At 45.9% G+C, this 20,479-nt stretch overlaps 1 protein-coding gene across 1 annotated transcript in view; it reads right to left on the bottom strand.

Moving 5' to 3' along the window:
• Positions 1–244: 244 nt before the first annotated feature.
• The window catches only part of DENND3 (DENN domain containing 3), a 95,379-nt gene continuing 75,144 nt past the window's right edge, over positions 245–20,479 (bottom strand). The window contains exons 17-23 of the mRNA XM_088465834.1: positions 19,581–19,688; positions 17,441–17,574; positions 16,873–17,033; positions 8,337–8,470; positions 7,429–7,547; positions 7,186–7,323; positions 245–3,149 (exon numbers count right to left, since the gene is read on the bottom strand). Coding sequence (XP_088321960.1) covers positions 2,949–3,149; positions 7,186–7,323; positions 7,429–7,547; positions 8,337–8,470; positions 16,873–17,033; positions 17,441–17,574; positions 19,581–19,688 — 995 coding nt within the window. The 3' untranslated portion in view covers positions 245–2,948. The remainder of the gene's footprint in view (positions 3,150–7,185; positions 7,324–7,428; positions 7,548–8,336; positions 8,471–16,872; positions 17,034–17,440; positions 17,575–19,580; positions 19,689–20,479) is intronic.

Consider the following 20,479-nt stretch of genomic DNA (forward strand, 5'->3'; position numbering starts at 1 on the left):
AGATCCATAACACAAGCGCTGATGTTACTGCACATAAGGCTGAAACTACTTTGCATCATATAAATAATATTATATATCTTGGTAAAGGAGATCTGTGGCTCATAATAGATTTGTTGCAGAATAAAAAACAAATTGTATCCTCATTATAGTACTGTGACTGATTTCTGCCTTTTGCCTTACATATATAGATAACCCAGCATCATTTACATATATTTATTTACCATTAAGGTATACTGTACAACATCATTTTAAATTAAGTCTATGGTACAAGTGTAGAAGTTCTTTATTTACTGTAAATAGTCGCGAATAAACCATATTATTATGAAGTCTGCGTTTACTTATAAAAACTTAGAAAAGACGTGTCCCCATCAGAACTGGGGCATTTAAAAGGAGAAAAATACATATTTATAGACAATTAAAAAAAAAAAAAAAACTAACTTTTTTGTAGAATCTTTGTATATTACAATAGTAAATTCATTCTTAAAGCTTCAACGGAGTCTACGCCTCTCCAGCGCCACCTGGTGGGCAAACCGGCGATTGTGCACCATGTACATAAAAGTTCTTAAAATAATCATGTCTGCAAAATGTAAGAAAAGGTATAAAATGTACTGTAATATTTTTTTTTTCCTTCAGCTCCAAAATAATGGCAGATAAGACATGAAAACTGACTTTTAAGGAGCACATTGAGCCATAAGATAGTTCGAAAATAAATAGGAATAGTAATGAGGTAAATAGAAAAGTACATTTATATCATAAACTTTGCATTTTTTTGGACTTATAGAAGCAACTATTTATAGGATTTATAAAGTTTATTTATTTTTTTTAAATCATAATAAATTAAACTCCATCCCCCTAACACACATAGGGCCGTATTCAATTAGCGGCGAAAACTGGCTTTTTTTTGCCATGGGCAAAAACGGCCTTTTTTCGCAAAAAAAAACAGGCTAAAAAAAACATAAGTTTTCTCCATCCCAGACCAGGTGAAAAAAAAATGCAAAATCCCTATTTTTGGCTAAAAATTTAGGTATTTCTTTCAGAACCCTTTGGATCTCCCCCCCCTAATGATAAATTACCCCCAAATTTTTTTTCGAAAGTTGCGCACTTTGGCGAAAAACAGCCTCACAATTTTGGGTGGAAAAAAACTTTGAAAATGATAGGAAGCAATTTTTTTTACCGGAAATTACTGTTCCACGTAAATTGGGGGTACGTTAAAATGGGTAAAAACCGCATGCTGCGACTGCGTGTGATGTTTAAAATACTTCACCCATCCATACCGTCCCCCGAAAAATCAGACCCAATACATTAAAACCATTTTCAATGTTTGTTTTTTTTTACCCAAAATTTGCGCGGTCGTTTTTCGCCAAAGCGAGGTGGGGTGTCCAAAGGGTTCTGAAAGAAATCCTCAAATTTTTAGCCAAAAATAGTGATTTTGCATTTTTTTTTCGCCTGGTCTTTGAGAAAACTTATCTCCAGTTATTTTTCACCAATTGCGCTTTTTCGCCTGTTTTTTGGCGAAAAACGGCCGTTTTCACTGCGAATTGAACACGGCCCATGGTGTTTTACACTTCTCACGTAACACAATATTTTGGTGATGTGCGTTTCAGATTGTATAGTAATTTGTAAAACACATTTGCATTAAAAACAAATATTAACTTCGCAAATGCTGGAATTACTGAAAATATATGGAATACGTTTGAATCGTACAGTGGGATTAAGAAAGATAAATTGCATTTATATGATGATATTTGTCACCAATTATGGTTTTGAAATAATGTTACTTAAAAAAAAATATTTATAAAAAGGAAAAAAAAAAAAACACAGTCTCCAAATATTAATTAAAAAAACAAAAAAAGTCCCCAAATAAAAATGGTCTTAGTCACAGACAGAACATCACATATGACACAAACTCCAGAGACAAAATTTTTTTGAAATTAACAAAATTTAAATTATCTATTCAATGTGTGCAAGTCTGGTAATGGTAGTGTAACTTTCTAAACATTTTAAACAAATAAAAAGAAAAAAAAATAACAGAAAACAGCAAACACAATGGCATTTGGTAGATGTTTGCTGTAAATTAGTAAATAAATAGCAGAATAAATGTTTAATTTCTAAACACATTTATAAATACTGCTGGGTGTATTTTATAAATGTCCTTCTGATTAGTAGATGTCCTACAGCAAGTTCTCTGTCAGATACATCACAGCCTTTACTGTATCGCCTGGATCACTGTGACATCACTGACGTACTGACCTCCCAGACGCTACACTCCCGGCAAGCTAGCATACCTCTATATACAGTATACCCCAGTGCAAGAAAAGCCCCAGTGTTATAATCAGCTTCGTCCATCCACTGATTTTCTCTCCTCGGATATTAGGGGATAAATCCTTGGCACGCTGTAGTGATCAGACTGTGGAATCTATAGGTACAGTATAACGTCCTACAGACCGCGGAGCAGGACAAGGTGATTAATGCACAATATGCAGGTTAGGACAGAAACCGGTCACATAGGTCACGTTTACCACCAATTCCCCCCACTCAGAGGTACGTCTTTGCCGTGGTATTCGGTACGCCCTGAACACTTCCCCATTTGTGCGTGCTGAGGGTGATGGGGGAGTGAGGGCACTTATAACGTTTAAAGTCGTATTTTGTCATGTACCATGAGGTCTCCCCGCCTAATTTCCGGCACAGTAACTACAAAGGAATAATTCTCCACCGTGAACCAGGTTTCTGGCCGCTACGAGATTTTTGACCAAAGTGACCTATTGTGCAACGCTCTGGTTTCCAAAAGCGAAAGAGACGACTTTCATTTCCGACAACTCTCGTTTATTCACTGCCACGGACCATCCTGCTCAACGGCCAGAACGAAGGTGGAGCAGCATCTTCTGGGTCGCCAGGATGGCGTTTGACCAAAGTCTTAGGAAGAAAATAGTTTCAATGTCCCTTTGGGATCATTCGACCTTCCAGATAGCCACCTTCCCCTCCTCCTCTCCAGAGCCGCTTAGCACGTATCTGTCCTCCGCAGAACACAGGGACCTCACTATATCTACATGTGCAACCAACTCCTTCTCCACAGTCTTCTTCTCCGCATCAATGACGTAGATCTTCCCTTTGGATTTACCCTGGGATATTCCCTTGCTGCCGACCCAGATCTAGGAAGAAAAACACAACAGGTCTCATTATTGGTGTCATCCCCTCCCCCCCCATAAAAACAGCCCATCCTAAATCAGTAAAAGCGGAATGTGGTTGGGTACGTGGGACAACCCCTGAACACCCGTCTCGTCCAGTCAGATTTCACCTGACAACCCTGCAGAGAGCCGTTTGTAGATGAACCCCTGCAGGCTGTGATTGGACGACTGTGGCTGCTGAAGCGCCGGTTTGTGGAGCCGCTGTGGTCACATGACCAGAAACCATAGTTCTGCTACATAGGAGATTGCAGGATATAGCGACGGAAAAATAAGATTATTCCGCTTATAGGTTAGTTTTGCCCTTAAACTGTCGCTTTAAATGTAGTGACTAACTCGCTGGAATCACGCCGCCTCATGCAAAACGCGGGCTGTTACATTTAGTCCCTTATGTCACTTGTGCGATCATACAAATAGTACAGCTACAATAACAGAAGACAATATTATGGCTTCAATCTGGTAAATTAAATCTTCCATCTGAGGAACAATTGATGGCCTGTGGTCATCCAATTAGATCATTTGTAGTCATCCAATGTGACTTCATACCCAGCGTGGCCATACTGTAGTTCAGGGCATGGGGAGAAGGGTTCCGTGGCTCCTGATTAAATGATTGATGTCTCCCTGGCCCGGTCAGGGAGGACTATACTAAGTGGAGGTGGAGCCAGCGCCTTTCCTGGATGCTACAGGGACAGGCGGCCCCCGGTGTGTAGACGGCACCGGGTATGAGGACGGCCCCCGGCTGCTCCTGGTATTTCTCCTTGCCCCCTACCTCGGGTCTCCGCCTGCTTCATGTCTTGTCCTCACAGCCTCCCTGCTGTAATCATTCCCCCATTCCTCTCAGACCTATGGCCCTGTGGTGAGATCCTGCACTCTGGTAATAATTGTACATTTCTTTTGCCTTAATTCTGCTGAGCACCTGCCATGTTATTATGTGAATACCCCCACGCCTGCCTGGCTGTATCCTATCAGAATTGCTTTCTATTAGCTCTTTTTTGTAACATTAAAAATCCTTCTAACACCCTTCTTCCCTTCCCTACCTCTCATACCTACATGCTATATATACACACCTACATGATATATATACCTACATGCTATATATACACACACCTACATGCTATATATACACCTACATGCTATATATACACACACCTACATGCTATATATATCTACATGCTATATAATGCCTTTACCAGCTTCTCACATCAGTCTAATGTGACATGTCACCCTCCCTCAGGTTTCCTCTCCAATCTCTGTGTGTAGTACAGTATATACAGTATATATGAATGTCCCTATTGTATCACGTGATCCGACTCCCTACTAAAGTATAAATCTACCACTCCTGACTTCTCATCCCCATCTCTGCTATTCTTGATTCATATCCAGTGGGTATATTTACTAAAGTGCGGGTTTATAGAAGTGGAGATGTTGCCCATAACAACCAATCAGATTGTAGCTATTACCTTCTAGAAAGTGCTAGATAAATGAAAGGTATAATCTGATTGGTTGCTATTGGGCAAGAACCCCACTTCTGAAAACCCGCACGTTAGTAAATATACTCCCTGGAGTATCGCCCATATTTGTGTTTTCATCTTTCCACATTTTTGTAATTAGAAAAATATTTTTCTATCCTTCACTACCAACAAAAACCCACAGAATGTTTTCTGCACCTTCTACCAGACTATCTACCCTTACCCCCTCCCTGCCCCCAGCACTGCCTGCCCCTTACCCCCTCCCTGCCTGCCCCCAGCACTGCCTTCCCCTTACCCCCTCCCTGCCTGCCCCCAGCACTGTCAGACCCTTACCCCCTCCCTGCCCCCAGTACTGTGCCAGCTGCTATCTACCCTTACCTCTTCCCTACCCCCAGCACTGCCTACCCCTTACTCCCCTCCCTGCCTGCCCCCAGCACTGCCTGCCCCTTACCCCCTCCCTACCCCCAGCACTGCCTGTCCCTTACCCCCTCCCTGCCCCCAGCACTGCCTGCCCCTTATCCCCTCTCTGCCCCCAGCACTGCCTGCCCCTTACACCCTCCCTGCCCCCAGTACTGTGCCAGCTGCTATCTACCCTTACCTCCTCCCTACCCCCAGCATTGCCTGCCCCTTACCCCCTCCCTGCCCCTTACCCTCCCTGCCCCCAGCACTGTCTTCCCCTTACCCCCTCCCTGCCCCCAGAACTGCCTGCCCCTTACCCCCTCCCTGCCCCCAGTACTGTGCCAGCTGCTATCTACCCTTACCTCCTCCCTACCCCCAGCATTGCCTGCCCCTTACCCCCTCCCTGCCCCCAGCACTGTCTGCCCCTTACCCCCTCCCTGCCCCCCAGCACTGCCTGCCCCTTACCCCCTCCCTGTCCCCCAGCACTGCCTTTCCCCTTACCCCCTCCCTGCCCCCCAGCACTGCCTGCCCCTTAGCCCCTCCCTGCCCCCCAGCACTGCCTGCCCCTTACCCCCTCCCTGCCCCCAGCACTGCCTGCCCCTAAACCCCTCCTTGCCCCCAGTACTGTGCCAGTTGCTATCTACCCTTACCTCCTCCCTACCCCCAGCACTGCCTGCCCCTTACCCCTCCGTGCCTGCCCCCAGCACTGCCTGCCCCTTACCCCCTCCATGCCTGCCCCCAGCACTGCCTGCCCCTTACCCCCTCTGTGCCTGCCCCCAGCACTGCCTGCCCCTTACCCCCTCCCTGCCTGCCCTCAGCACTGCCTACCCCTTACCCCCTCCGTGCCTGCCCTCAGCACTGCCTGCCCCTTACCCCCTCCGTGCCTGCCCCCAGCACAGCCTGCCCCTTACCCCCTCCGTGCCTGCCCCCAGCACAGCCTGCCCCTTACCCCCTCCGTGCCTGCCCCCAGCACTGCCTGCCCCATACCCCCTCCGTGCCTGCCCTCAGCACTGCCTGCCCCTTACCCCCTCCGTGCCTGCCCTCAGCACTGCCTACCCCTTACCCCCTCCGTGCCTGCCCTCAGCACTGCCTACCCCTTACCCCCTTCGTGCCTGCCCCCAGCACAGCCTGCCCCTTACCCCCTCCCTGCCCTCAGCACTGCCTGCCCCTTACCCCCTCCGTGCCTGCCCTCAGCACTGCCTACCCCTTACCCCCTCCATGCCTGCCCTCAGCACTGCCTACCCCTTACCCCCTCCGTGCCTGCCCCCAGCACAGCCTGCCCCTTACCCCCTCCCTGCCCCCAGCACTGCCTGCCCCTTACCCCCTCCGTGCCTGCCCTCAGCACTGCCTGCCCCTTACCCCCTCCGTGCCTGCCCTCAGCACTGCCTGCCCCTTACCCCCTACGTGCCTGCCCCCAGCACTGCCTGCCCCTTACCCCCTCCGTGCCTGCCCCCAGCACTGCCTGCCCCTTACCCTCTCCGTGCCTGCCCCCAGCACTGCCTGCCCCTTACCCCCTCCCTGCCCCCAGCACTGCCTGCCCCTTATCCCCTCCCTGCCCCCAGAACTGCCTGCCCCTAAACCCCTCCTTGCCCCCAGTACTGTGCCAGTTGCCATCTACCCTTACCTCCTCCCTACCCCCAGCACTGCCTGCCTGTAGCCCCTCCTTGCTCCCCAGCAGTCGCCACTGCTTTCTGCACTTCCCCCCTCCCTAACCCCAGCACTGCCTACCCATACTCCCCTCTACCCCCAGCTCTACCCTAACTTCTTCCTGACTTTACCCCCAGCTCTACCCAAACTCACGCCCCATATGTGATGGGAACCAGAAACAGTGGAGCAGAACCTCAATTTTTTTCAAATGAGGGGGTCTCTGGGACCCACAATTATTTTTGCTCAGTGTGATCATTGGGGGGTAGTGGGGTTAGTCAAACGTAGGCCTGTCTTGACCATTTTTCGGAGCGTGTGTCAGTCTGCGACTGCAATCCCGTACTCAGTTGCGAAAGCTCCGGCGTCGCAGTTCCGACGGTCATCCTGAGTAACCAACTGATCTGCGATGTGATTAGACTTTTTTTAAATCGTTCTTCCTGTGTGTGGCCACAGGCCTCCTGGGTGGATGGCGAGGTCAGACTGGCGGGTACCTGTTGCTTCACTTTCAGCATGCAGGTGATGGTCGTGCAGTCCGGCAGAGGAACCTTGTGAGGGGTCCTGGAGAAATCTTTCAGGTCAAAGACGCAGATCTCGTTGCCCTCTTTACAGGAGACCCACAACTGATCCTTCTAAAAGACAGCAGAGAAAAAAGAGCGGTCAGCGAGGACCAAATGCCTGACTCCAGATAATTCACCCCCCCACCCATACTGGTCCCCCCCCCCGCCAGGCAGCACCTCGGAGAACAGCTGGATGCAGTAGGACGCGGAAGCGATTTTGCGCAGGTTCTCGGTGATCTCCAGCTTCTTACACTGCTGCCCATTCTTTCTAGACAGGAGGACCAAGTCCTTTGTACCTGGGATGTTATAAACCAGAACAGAAGAAAACCAATGGAAAGGATAGTTATTAGAGGCCGTCATTATTTCAATAGATATCTGTATATATACGTATTTTAGAGACCAGCTACAGTGCATAGACAAATGCTCGGCAGGTGATGTGGAACTACAAGTACCAATATAACCTGCCAAGGATGCTTCCCTCCATTCTACACAAACATGGGCACTCCTATGTCTGAGAACAACGCTCTTTAAAAGTTAAACCTACAATAGTGATCCTGAGTGGCGTGCCGCGGCGTCCCTGTCTGCGCCGTTTGCCGTTGCCCTCCCCTGTGTACGGCCGTGCGTCCGCATGTGCAAGGACTGAGCTGCCCACTCTGAGTGCCTTTCCCCACTATATAAATCGCTTGGTGCGTAGTTAGACACCATTATCAGTCGCAGTTGCCCTACACCGCGTGCCGTTTCTGCGTTAAGAGTATGGCGTCCTGTGTGTGTTATTATGCGCCTGAGTTTCCAACCACTATCAGCGACGCATTGGCGAGACTCCCATAACACGCTCCTAAGACCATCTCCGTGTGTGCGCTTAGCACCCCCCAGTCACCGCCCAACACGCTGACAAGACATTCCTGAGACTGCGACTCTGTGCGCACGGACTCTGGGCGCATGCTCAGAGCGACTCATATATACGCACAGTAGGGATAAAAACACTGACAAGTGATTAGTGTACACAATAAATGGAGGATAGGGAAAGCTGCAGGAAGTGAGCGGGGTCTGTGGCTGCGCCTGTAGGACCCTGGCAGAGGACTCACAGTAGAAGAGTAGGTCACCATGCATGGTCATAGACGTGATGTCCTCATAAGGCAGATGGAAACGGTGACGGATCTTCAAGGTGTTCACATCCCAGGCAAAGACCACTCCATCCGCGCTGCAGGAGAACGCAATCCTACGACAGACACACACGGGTCAGAGGCACAGAATGGGGGGGGGGAGGGGGGTTTATACATCATAGAGACAAACGAGATGGCTTAAAATAACAAATTCTGGGCCTGATTCAGACCCAATCGCGAGCGGCTGTCCGCTCGCAAGTGGGTCGATGGTCTGCACTGAGTATGCGCACGACGGAGGGAGCTCCGTCGTGCGCATGCGCCAGACGCGGCGAGTGAAGGACTTTCCTTCGCTCGTTGTGTCTGATCAAAGGGGGCGTGCTGTCGATGTTGATTGACAGCACGCCCCCTTTGGTGGGCGTGCCGGGGGCGTGCCTCCATGACGGGGGCGTTCCCAAGGGAACGCCTCCCGTCAGAAGCCGGCCCACTGACATCACTAGTGATGTCAGTGGGAGTGATTTTGGCTCTGATAGAGCCAAAATCACTCCGGGCCTTGCGGTTGAAAACCTCAACCGCAGGCTCCGGCTCGCAGTGGCGATGGTCGCGACCATCGCGGCCATCAAACTGCACGCTCGTATAGGCTGTGGGTGGTGACCCACAGCTATACGAGCGTCCAGGAGGACACTCCATAATTATGGAGGGCGGCCCTCATTCAGAGCGTGCGCTCTGCTCAGAGCATACGGCTCTGAATGAGGGCCTCTGTTATCAAAACTAGAACATATTTAACCCCCTCATTTTACAATGTTGCGCTCAATGTTTTGTGTGTTGGAAGAATATAACCCCCGATGACACTATATAAATGTTTTGCCACGACATCATAAAAATGCGGTGCCACGTTGTATATAGGTCCCGTCCCCAGTGACATAATTTACATGTAGTGTTACATCGTATACAGCTACAGCCTACATCATATATAGCCACGCCCCAGTGACCTCATTTACATGTAGTGTTACATCGTATACAGCTACAGCCTACATCATATATAGCCATGCCCCAGTGACCTCATTTACATGTAGTGTTACATCGTATACAGCTACAGCCTACATCATATATAGCCACGCCCCAGTGACATCACTTACATGTAGTGTTACATCGTATACAGCTACAGCCTACATCATATATAGCCACACCCCAGTGACCTCATTTACATGTAGTGTTACATTGTATACAGCTACACACTACATCATATATAGCCACGCCCCAGTGACCTCATTTACATGTAATGTTACATCATATACAGATACATCCTACATCATATATAGCCACGCACCAGTGACCTCATTTACATGTAGTGTTACATCGTATACAGCTACAGCTTACATCATATATAGCCACGCCCCAGTGACCTCATTTACATGTAGTGTTACATCATATACAGCTACAGCCTAGATCATATATAGCCACGCCCCAGTGACCTCACTTACATGTAGTGTTACATCGTATACAGCTACAGCCTACATCATATATAGCCACGCCCCAGAGACCTCATTTACATGTAGTGTTACATCATATATAGCCACGCCCCAGTGACATCATTTACATGTAGGGTTACATCGTATACAGCTACACCCTACATCATATATAGCCACGCCCCAGTGACCTCATTTACATGTAGTGTTACATCGTATAGAGCTACAGCCTACATCATATATAGCCACGCCCCAGTGACCTTATTTACATGTAGTGTTACATCATATACAGCTACAGCCTACATCATATATAGCCGCGCCCCAGTGACCTCACTTACATGTAGTGTTACATCGTATACAGCTACAGCCTACATCATATATAGCCACGCCCCAGTGACCTCATTTACATGTAGTGTTACATCGTATACAGCTACACACTACATCATATATAGCCGCGCCCCAGTGACCTCATTTACATGTAGTGTTACATCGTATACAGCTATAGCCTACATCATATATAGCCACGCCCCAGAGACCTCATTTACATGTAGTGTTACATTGTATACAGCTACAGCCTACATCATATATAGCCACGCCCCAGTGACCTCATTTACATGTAGTGTTACATCATATACAGCTACATTCTACATCATATATAGCCACACCCAGTGACATCACTTACATGTACTGTTACATCATATACAGCTATATCCTACATCATCTATAGCCACGCCCCAGTGACATCACTTACATGTACTGTTACATCATATACAGCTACATCCTACATCATATATAGCCACGCCCCAGTGACCTTATTTACATGTAGTGTTACATCGTATACAGCTACAGCCTACATCATATTAAGCTACGCCCCAGTGACCTCATTTACATGTAGTGTTACATAGTATACAGCTAAAGTCTACATCATATATAGCCACGCCCCAGTGACCTCATTTACATGTAGTGTTACATAGTATACAGCTACAGCCTACATCATATATAGCCACGCCCCAGTGACATCACTTACATGTAGTGCTACATCGTATACAGCTACATCCTACATCATATATAGCCACGCCCCAGTGACCTCATTTACATGTAGTGTTACATCGTATACAGCTACAGCCTACATCATAAATAGCCATGCCCCAGTGACATCACTTACATGTAGTGTTACATCGTATACAGCTACATCCTACATCATATATAGCCACGCCCCAGTGACCTCATTTACATGTAGTGTTACATCGTATACAGCTACACCCTACATCAAATATAGCCACGCCCCAGTGACATCACTTACATGTAGTGTTACATCGTATACAGCTACATCCTACATCATATATAGCCACGCCCCAGTGACCTCACTTACATGTAGTGTTACATCGTATACAGCTACATCCTACATCATATATAGCCACGCCCCAGTGACCTCATTTACATGTAGTGCTACATCGTATACAGCTACAGCCTACATCATATATAGCCACGTCCCAGTGACCTCATTTACATGTAGTGTTACATCGTATACAGCTACAGCCTACATCATATATAGCCACGCCCCAGTGACCTCATTTACATGTAGTGTTACATCGTATACAGCTACACCCTACATCAAATATAGCCGCGCCCCAGTGACCTCATTTACATGTAGTGTTACATCGTATACAGCTACACCCTACATCATATATAGCCGCGCCCCAGTGACATCATTTACATGTAGTGTTACATCGTATACAGCTACACACTACATCATATATAGCCGCGCCCCAGTGACCTCATTTACATGTAGTGTTACATCGTATACAGCTACACCCTACATCATATATAACCACGCCCCAGTGACCTCATTTACATGTAGTGTTACATCGTATACAGCTACACACTACATTATATATAGCCACGCCCCAGTGACCTCATTTACATGTAGTGTTACATCGTATACAGCTACATCCTACATCATATATAGCCACGCCCCAGTGACCTCACTTACATGTAGTGTTACATCGTATACAGCTACATCCTACATCATATATAGCCACGCCCCAGTGACCTCATTTACATGTAGTGCTACATCGTATACAGCTACAGCCTACATCATATATAGCCACGCCCCAGTGACCTCATTTACATGTAGTGTTACATCGTATACAGCTACAGCCTACATCATATATAGCCACGCCCCAGTGACCTCATTTACATGTAGTGTTACATCGTATACAGCTACACCCTACATCAAATATAGCCGCGCCCCAGTGACCTCATTTACATGTAGTGTTACATCGTATACAGCTACACCCTACATCATATATAGCCGCGCCCCAGTGACATCATTTACATGTAGTGTTACATCGTATACAGCTACACACTACATCATATATAGCCGCGCCCCAGTGACCTCATTTACATGTAGTGTTACATCGTATACAGCTACACCCTACATCATATATAACCACGCCCCAGTGACCTCATTTACATGTAGTGTTACATCGTATACAGCTACACACTACATTATATATAGCCACGCCCCAGTGACCTCATTTACATGTAGTGTTACATCGTATACAGCTACATCCTACATCATATATAGCCACAACCCAGTGACCTTATTTACATGTAGTGTTACATCGTATACAGCTACAGCCTACATCATATATAGCCACGTCCCAGTGACATCATTTACATGTAGTGTTACATCGTATACAGCTACAGCCTACATCATATATAGCCACGCCCCAGTGACCTCATTTACATTTAGTGTTACATCGTATACAGTTATAGCCTACATCATATATAGCCGCACCCCAGTGACCTCATTTACATGTAGTGTTACATCGTATACAGTTACAGCCTACATCATATATAGCCACGCCCCAGTGACCTCATTTACATGTAGTGTTACATCGTATACAGCTACATCATATATAGCCACGCCCCAGTGACCTCATTTACATGTAGTGTTGCATCGTATACAGCTACATCCTACATCATATATAGCCGCGCCCCAGTGACCTCATTTACATGTAGTGTTACATCGTATACAGCTACAGCCTACATCATATATAGCCACGCCCCAGTGACCTCATTTACATGTAGTGTTGCATCGTATACAGCTACATCCTACATCATATATAGCCGCGCCCCAGTGACCTCATTTACATGTAGTGTTACATCGTATACAGCTACACCCTACATCATATATAACCACGCCCCAGTGACCTCACTTACATGTAGTGTTACATCGTATACAGCTACATCCTACATCAAATATAGCCGCGCCCCAGTGACCTCATTTACATGTAGTGTTACATCGTATACAGCTACATCCTACATCATATATAGCCGCGCCCCAGTGACATAATATAAATGCGCTGATACTGTACTATTTTCGGTCTTCGTTTGAAAAAAAACAAACAAAAAAAACAAAAGTCAATGACTGGATAATACTTTTGTTCACATATAAAATATTTCAGTAATACACAATATTTAATCCACAGCTTAACCTGATGTTGCTGTAAGTTATATTGTACACAATAATGCAGGGAATTTCTTAATCTCTCTCTATCAGCTCCATAAGTATTGTCCCCATAAATCTGAGGTGCCCCAGTGCCACTCACATTGTGCATCATGTCCTGTTGCTATAATGCTGCATTACATCATGTCCTGTTACGATAAATAAATCATATAGCAGAGCTGCTACAAGTCCCTTAAACTTCAGGAGAGGAGTCACCGGGCCGATGTAGGACTATCTGGGTAAATATAGTGGCGCCATGGGAGAAATATTACATTTCAGCCCCTCCCACTGATACAGTGCATCCGGAAAGTATTCACAGCGCGTCACTTTTTCCACATTGTTATGTTACAGCCTTATTCCAAAATGGAATAAATTCATTTTGTCCTCAAAATTCTACACACAATACCCCATAATGACAACGTGTAAAAAGTTTTTTTTCGATTTTTGCAAATTTAAATGAAAAAAAAAAAAAAACTAAGAAATCACACGTACATAAGTAGTCACAACCTTTGCCCATTACTTTGTTGATGCATCTTTGGTAGCAATTACAGCCTCAAGTCTTTTTGAAAATGATGCCACAAGCTTGGCACACCTATCTATGGGCAGTTTCGCCCATTCCTCTTTGCAGCACCTCTCGAGCTCCATCAGGTTGGATGGGAAGCATCGGTGCACAGCCATGTCCAGATCTCTCCAGAGATGTTCAATTGGATTCAAGTCTGGGCTCTGGCTGGGCCACTCAAGGACATTCATAGAGTTGTCCTGAAGCCACTCCTTTCATATCTTGGCTGTGTGCTTAGGGTCGTTGTCCTGCTGACAGATGAACAGTCGCCCCAGTCTGAGGTCAAGAGCGCTGTGGAGCAGGTTTTCATCCAGGATGTCTCTGTACATTGCTGCATTCATCTTTCCCTCTATCCTGACTAGTCTCCCACTTCCTGCCACTGAAAAACATCCCTACAGCATTATGCTGCCACCACCATGCTTCACTGTAGGGATGGTATTGGCCTGGTGATGAGCGGTGCCTGGTTTCCTCCAAACATAACACCTGCCATTTACGCCAAAGAGTTCAATCTTTGTCTCATCAGACCAGAGAGTCCTTCAGGTGCATTTTGGCAAACTCCATGTGGGCTGACATGTGCTTTTTACTAAGGAGTGGCTTCCGTCTGGCCACTCTACCATACAGGCCTGATTGTTGGATTGCTGCAGAGATGGTTGTCCTTCTGGAAGGTTCTCCTCTCTCCACAGAGGAATGCTTTAGCTCTGACAGAGTGACCATCGGGTTCTTGGTCACCTCCCTGACTAGGGCCCTTCTCTCTCGATCGCTCAGTTTAGACGGCCGGCCAACTCTAGGAAGAGTCCTCATGATTCCAAACTTCTTTCATTTATGGATGATGGAGGCCACTGTGCTCATTGGAACCTTCAAAGCAGCAGATATTTTTCTGTACCCTTTCCCAAGTTTTGTGCCTCGAGACAATCGTGTCTCGGAGGTCTACAGGCAATTCCTTGGACTTCATTATTGGTTTGTGATCAGACATGCACTGTCAAGTGTGGGACCTTATATAGACAGGTGTATGCCTTTCAAAATCATATCCAATCAACTGAATTTACCACAGGTGGACTCCAATTAAGCTATAGGAACATCTCAAGGATGATCAGTGGAAACAGGATGCACCGGAGCTCAATTTTAAGCTTCATGGCAAAGGCAATGAATACTTATGTACATGTGATTTATTAGTGTTTTTTTTTTTATTACAATGCATCCGGGAAGTATTCACAATGCTTCACTTTTCCACATTTTGTTATGTTACAGCCTTATTCCAAAATGGAATAAATTCATTTTTGTCCTCAAAATTCTACACACAATACCCCATAATGACAACATGTAAAAAGTTTGAGATTCTTGCAAATTTAATTAAAAAAACAAACAAACAAAAAAAAAAAAACATTAAGAAATCACATGGACACAAGTATTCACGGCCTTTGCCATGAAGCTTAAAATTGAGCTCAGGTGCATCCTGTTTCCACTGATCATCCTTGAGATGTTCCTACAGCTTAATTGGAGTCCACTTGTGGTAAATTCAGTTGATTGGACATGATTTTGAAAGGCATACACCTGTCTATATAAGGTCACCACTTTACAGTACATGTCAGAGCACAAACCAAGCATGAAGTCCAAGGAATTATCTGTAGACCTCCAAGACAGGATTGTCTTGAGGCACAAATCTGGGGAAGGGTACAGAAAAATATCTGCTGTTTTGAAGGTCCCAATGAGCAAAGTGGTCTCCATCATCCGTAAATGGAAGAAGTTCGGAACCATCAGGACTCTTCCTAGAGTTGGCCAGCGATCGGTGGAGAAGAGTCCCAGTCAGGGAGGTGACCAAGAACCAGATGGTCACTTTATCAGAGCTACAGCATTCCTCTGTGGAGAGAGGAGAACCTTCCAGAAGGACAACCATCTCTGCAGCAATCCAACAATCAGGCCTGTATGGTAGAGTGGCCAGACGGAAGCCACTCCTTAGTAAAAAGCACATGGCAGCCCACCTGGAGTTTGCCAAAATGCACCTGAAAACTCTCAGACCATGAGAGACAAAGATTGAACTCTTTGGCGTGAATGCCAGGCGTTATGTTTGGAGGAAACCAGGCACCGCTCATCACCAGGCCAATACCATCCCTACAGTGAAGCATGGTGGTGGCAGCATCATGCTGTGGGGATGTTTTTCAGTGGCAGGAACTGGGAGACTAGTCAGGATAGAGGGAAAGATGAATGCAGCAATGTACAGAGACATCCTGGATGAAAACCTGCTCCAGAGCGCTCTTGACTTCAGACTGGGGCGACTGTTCATCTTTCAGCAGAACAACGACCTTAAGTACACAGCCAAGATATCAAAGGAGTGGCTTCATGACAACTCTGAATGTCCTTGAGTGGCCCAGCCAGAGCCCAGACTTGAATCCAATTGAACATCTCTGGAGAGATCTGAAAATGGCTGTGCACCGATGCTTCCCATCCAACCTGATGGAGCTTGAGAGGTACTGCAAACAGGAATGGACGAAACTTCCCAAAGATAGGTGTGCCAAGCTTGTGGCATCATATTCTAAAAGACTTGAGGCTGTAACTGCTGTCAAAGGTGCATCAACAAAGTATTGAGCAAAGGTTGTGAATACTTATGTACATATGTTTTCTTAGTTTTTTTAATTAAATTTGCAAAAATCGGAAAAAAACTTTTTGAACGTTGTCATTATGGGGTATTGTGTGTAGAATTTTGAGGACAAAAATGAATTTATTCCATTTTGGAATAAGGCTGTAACATAACAAACTGTGGAAAAAGTGAAGCGTTGTGAATACTTTCTGGATGCACTGTATACTGAGAAATGCAGATACACAGGGAAAGCACAAGCCCTGCAAACATGAACAGGAGTTTCTCTATAAATAAGAATGACATGCATATATGATTAAGTAAGAGTTACCCATTCAGCGTGTACAACTGTGTATTAATATGGGGTGTTGGGGGGTTCCGTGCTGTCTCTATGAAGAACTCCTTACCTCCGCTGATGGTCGTTGTCGTCCAGTACGATGTCCACTACCTCAGCCCGGTGGTCGTTCAGCTGTTTATTGCAGGACAAGCTGTATGTATTGATGATATAGATGATGGAGTCGCTGGATCCAACCCACACCTGGCTCTGTTCCACTCCCACCATGCACCTCTAGAGGGAGACACACATTACACAGATTACCCAGCAGCACACATGAAAAAGGCTTAGCGGCAGGTGTTACAGCCAGGAAGAGGGGGAGGAGCTAAGTTCCCACAGCTACATATGGAACATGAAATGTACTATGCATAACTTGTGTGCTCGAAAATTATTAAGAAAAGAAAAACAGAATTTTCTTTTCATAGTTGCTGCTTAGAAAACAATTTTGATAATTAAATGGTAGCAATAAATTTTGTTGCTTACTATCTGGGGTTATTTTTTCAAACAAATAGAAATGTAACTAAAGAAAATAAATTACCCAAAAAAAAAAAAAAAGGCATTTTTGAAAATTGAATCACTTGACCAATTTCTTGTAATAGAGAAGAGAAGAGCCATGCGTAATGGGCGCATTCCCCACTCACCAGTTTAGCGTTTCCCACTTTGAGGCAATGCTGCTGGATGGACCAGGTGGAAGCATTAAACACGACCACTTTCCCCTCGCCCAGGGCGCACCATAATTTAGGAGAGTCGTCCTTTCCCGACACATCCAGCTGCCCTAGAGTAAATAACACAACAAAACCACATGTCATAGGAATCTGATCTAGAACTCCTAATCCAGTGGTTCCCAAACATTTTTTGAATCACGGCGTCCTAGATTATCAGCATTGTTTTCATGGCACCTTTAAGTGTAAGTTTGTTATTGAGAAATTCAGAAACAAAATCAATTAAAGTAGTAAAGTGTAGTAACTTGTGCTGACCTGTCATTCTTAGGTTCAGTTATATGGTGGGGACAGGTTTGAGCTTCTGTTTCCACGTATTTACATTACATTGACCATAAATAATTTGATTCGGTGCTGGACCACCAACCTGAGGCACCCCTGCAAGTGTCCCAAGGCACCCCAGGGTGCCACGGCGCAGAGTTTGGGAACCACTGCCCTATACGGTTTGTGTGTCAGGGTGTATCTCAGGGACCTGAGGAACCTGGTATGTATGAGAGTGTCTATAATCAGCTATAACGACTACAAACGGTGAGGAACAAGTTCTATACTGAATTGTTTGAAGGTTACCTTACCTCTGACCTAATACAGTACACGGGGATTTAATCCTGAGGCTGAACTGTGAGATTCTGCACTTCCTGGTGGAAGGTGAATAGATCAGGTCATTAAGTTTGACAACCTATGGGGCTCTCCAGTTGCTGTAGCACTACAAGTCTCAGCATGTCGTTACAAACTTAGGGCCGTATTCAATTAGTCGCGAAAAGCTGAGATCCGCGAAAAAGTATCGCTGATTGCATCTTTTCGCGTGCCGGAAACTTATCTCCGTATTCAATTCCACCCGCTTTTTGCGTACGCGGAAAGTTAATGCAATGTAATAGGCGGAAAGACTCGCCTGTGAATAGCAGGAGAAAAGTGCAAAATGTTTATTTTGGGGTGCAAAGGTGGGGAAACCAATCAGAACCCTTGGGACAGCCCCCAAAGGACAACTGCGTAAAAAAAAATCCTTAAAAAAAAACTTAACACCCCCAAAAAGTACTTTCATTTTGGGGGCGAAAAAAGCACAACGTGGGGGGACAACTTCAAAAACTAGAGAAATAACATGCTGGGGGTGTTCTAAGAAGGGGCCAAGTGTTTTGGGGTTGCAGGTGCTTTCATGTCGAAGGAATTTCACTTTTATTAAACTTCACTTTAGAGACATTAAAATATGCTAGCACCCATTTTTCAGGTACCCCAAATTTGCCAGAACTACTTATTTCCTCAAAAAAATACTGCTTTATGCCATTCTTCACCACTTGTGCAAAGACGCGAATTAAAAGTTACTGAACCAACTTAAGCACCCCAAACTGTTTTATTATTACTATACGGGCACTACTACATTGATCCCCAATGTTTCTGCATCTTTTTGGGGGGGTTCAGGCTGATTTCCCCAATTCTGGCACCACTTTCTGTCTGTTCTGACTTCGCGGGTCGCTGTTTTGCGTCTTTTGGAATTGAATACGGCGAATAGCAGGCGGAACTTTATCGTGGACGCGAAACTAATTGAATACCGCCCTAAGCATAAGAGATATGATCTGGGTGCATTCTAGCAGTATGTTCTTACCCCTATGAATCAATGTCAGTAACTGATTGATAATACAGATGTGTCCTTTAATTCGGTGACACTCCAGTCGTGCCAAATAACCCCGCCCAGAGCTGCGCTGAGCGTCTTTCTTGCTCCAAATGTGCTGGAAGCGACTTTAGCCGCAAAGTCTAAGGTTGGTGCTCTATCATAGACAGGTGATGCTAATAGATATTATTTGCAGGGCTATATTCATATGTGTAAATGCAGAATTCTGATGTCATCACATCATAAGGAATTATAATATTATACTGTTACATTATAAGGAAATCATTCACCTCCTACTAAATTATTATTATAGACATTAGAAGCAGTTTGATAGATCTGAGCAATATATAAAAGCACCCGGCCTGCGGTCTCCTCGGGGACTTGTAATAAGCATATAACTTACAGCAGGGAGAGCGGTTTGCCAACGCCTTGGCCCCATACCTGGTCGCCGCGCCTCACCTGGCGTATACAGCAGCACGTCCACCGACTGCGCCACCATCTCCCCGGTGGAAGGGTTGATCCTGTGTTTCAGCGTCTCGGAGGTGGTCTTTGGAATCATCATGGGGACTACAATAGGGAGATCACATGGGTAATTAGCTTCCATTGCACAACACTGTAAAACGTACAGTGATGATGTCACAACGCTGCGCAGACATTGCGGAGCCGTCTCTCGTAAACTGGGTAACACAACGTATTCTGTGCTCATTGTAACATCACTGTACATAGTAGGGCGATATACGGTCACACTAACTGTTTTTATTTTCTGGCCAATAATCTAGCAGACAAGACCCTGTGTAACACAGTAACGAGAGGTCAGCTCAGGACCTGGGCAGCATCAGAATTGTGGTTTTTGTGACAATAAAACAGCTGATCGGAAATGATTCCTCTATGGAGGAAGCTGTATGGCTGACCGAGTCACTGCTTAATCTGTCTGAAGGTGTGTATCCACTACGCGATATTAATGGTCGACTGAACGATAACGACATCGTTATCGGTCAGTCGTACGTTAATCATGCACAATAGTGTCAGAAACGACCAGCGATGTGCGCTCCCGCTGGTCGTTTCCGATATCAATCATTGGCTGAACATGCCGGTCAATCTGTCGATAACGACAGATTGACCATGTTCAGGGATGACGGAGGGTGCCTGCACTGAAGGACTAATCGTTAAGTGTAGGCACTGCAGGGGATGGGGAACGACGGTACGGAACGCCCTAGCACTGGCCTTGAAACAGGCACTGGGGGAAACGTTCTAGCAAACACCGTCACTGGCTGAATGAAAATGTTTGAATACCATCAGATTAATACGCAAGATACAGAGGGACAGGATACAAATATGGCCCCCGAAGCTAGGGGCCC

This window comes from Taudactylus pleione, unplaced genomic scaffold (genome assembly GCF_031769625.1).
Source record: "Taudactylus pleione unplaced genomic scaffold, aTauple2 ptg002172l, whole genome shotgun sequence".
NCBI lineage: Eukaryota > Metazoa > Chordata > Amphibia > Anura > Myobatrachidae > Taudactylus > Taudactylus pleione.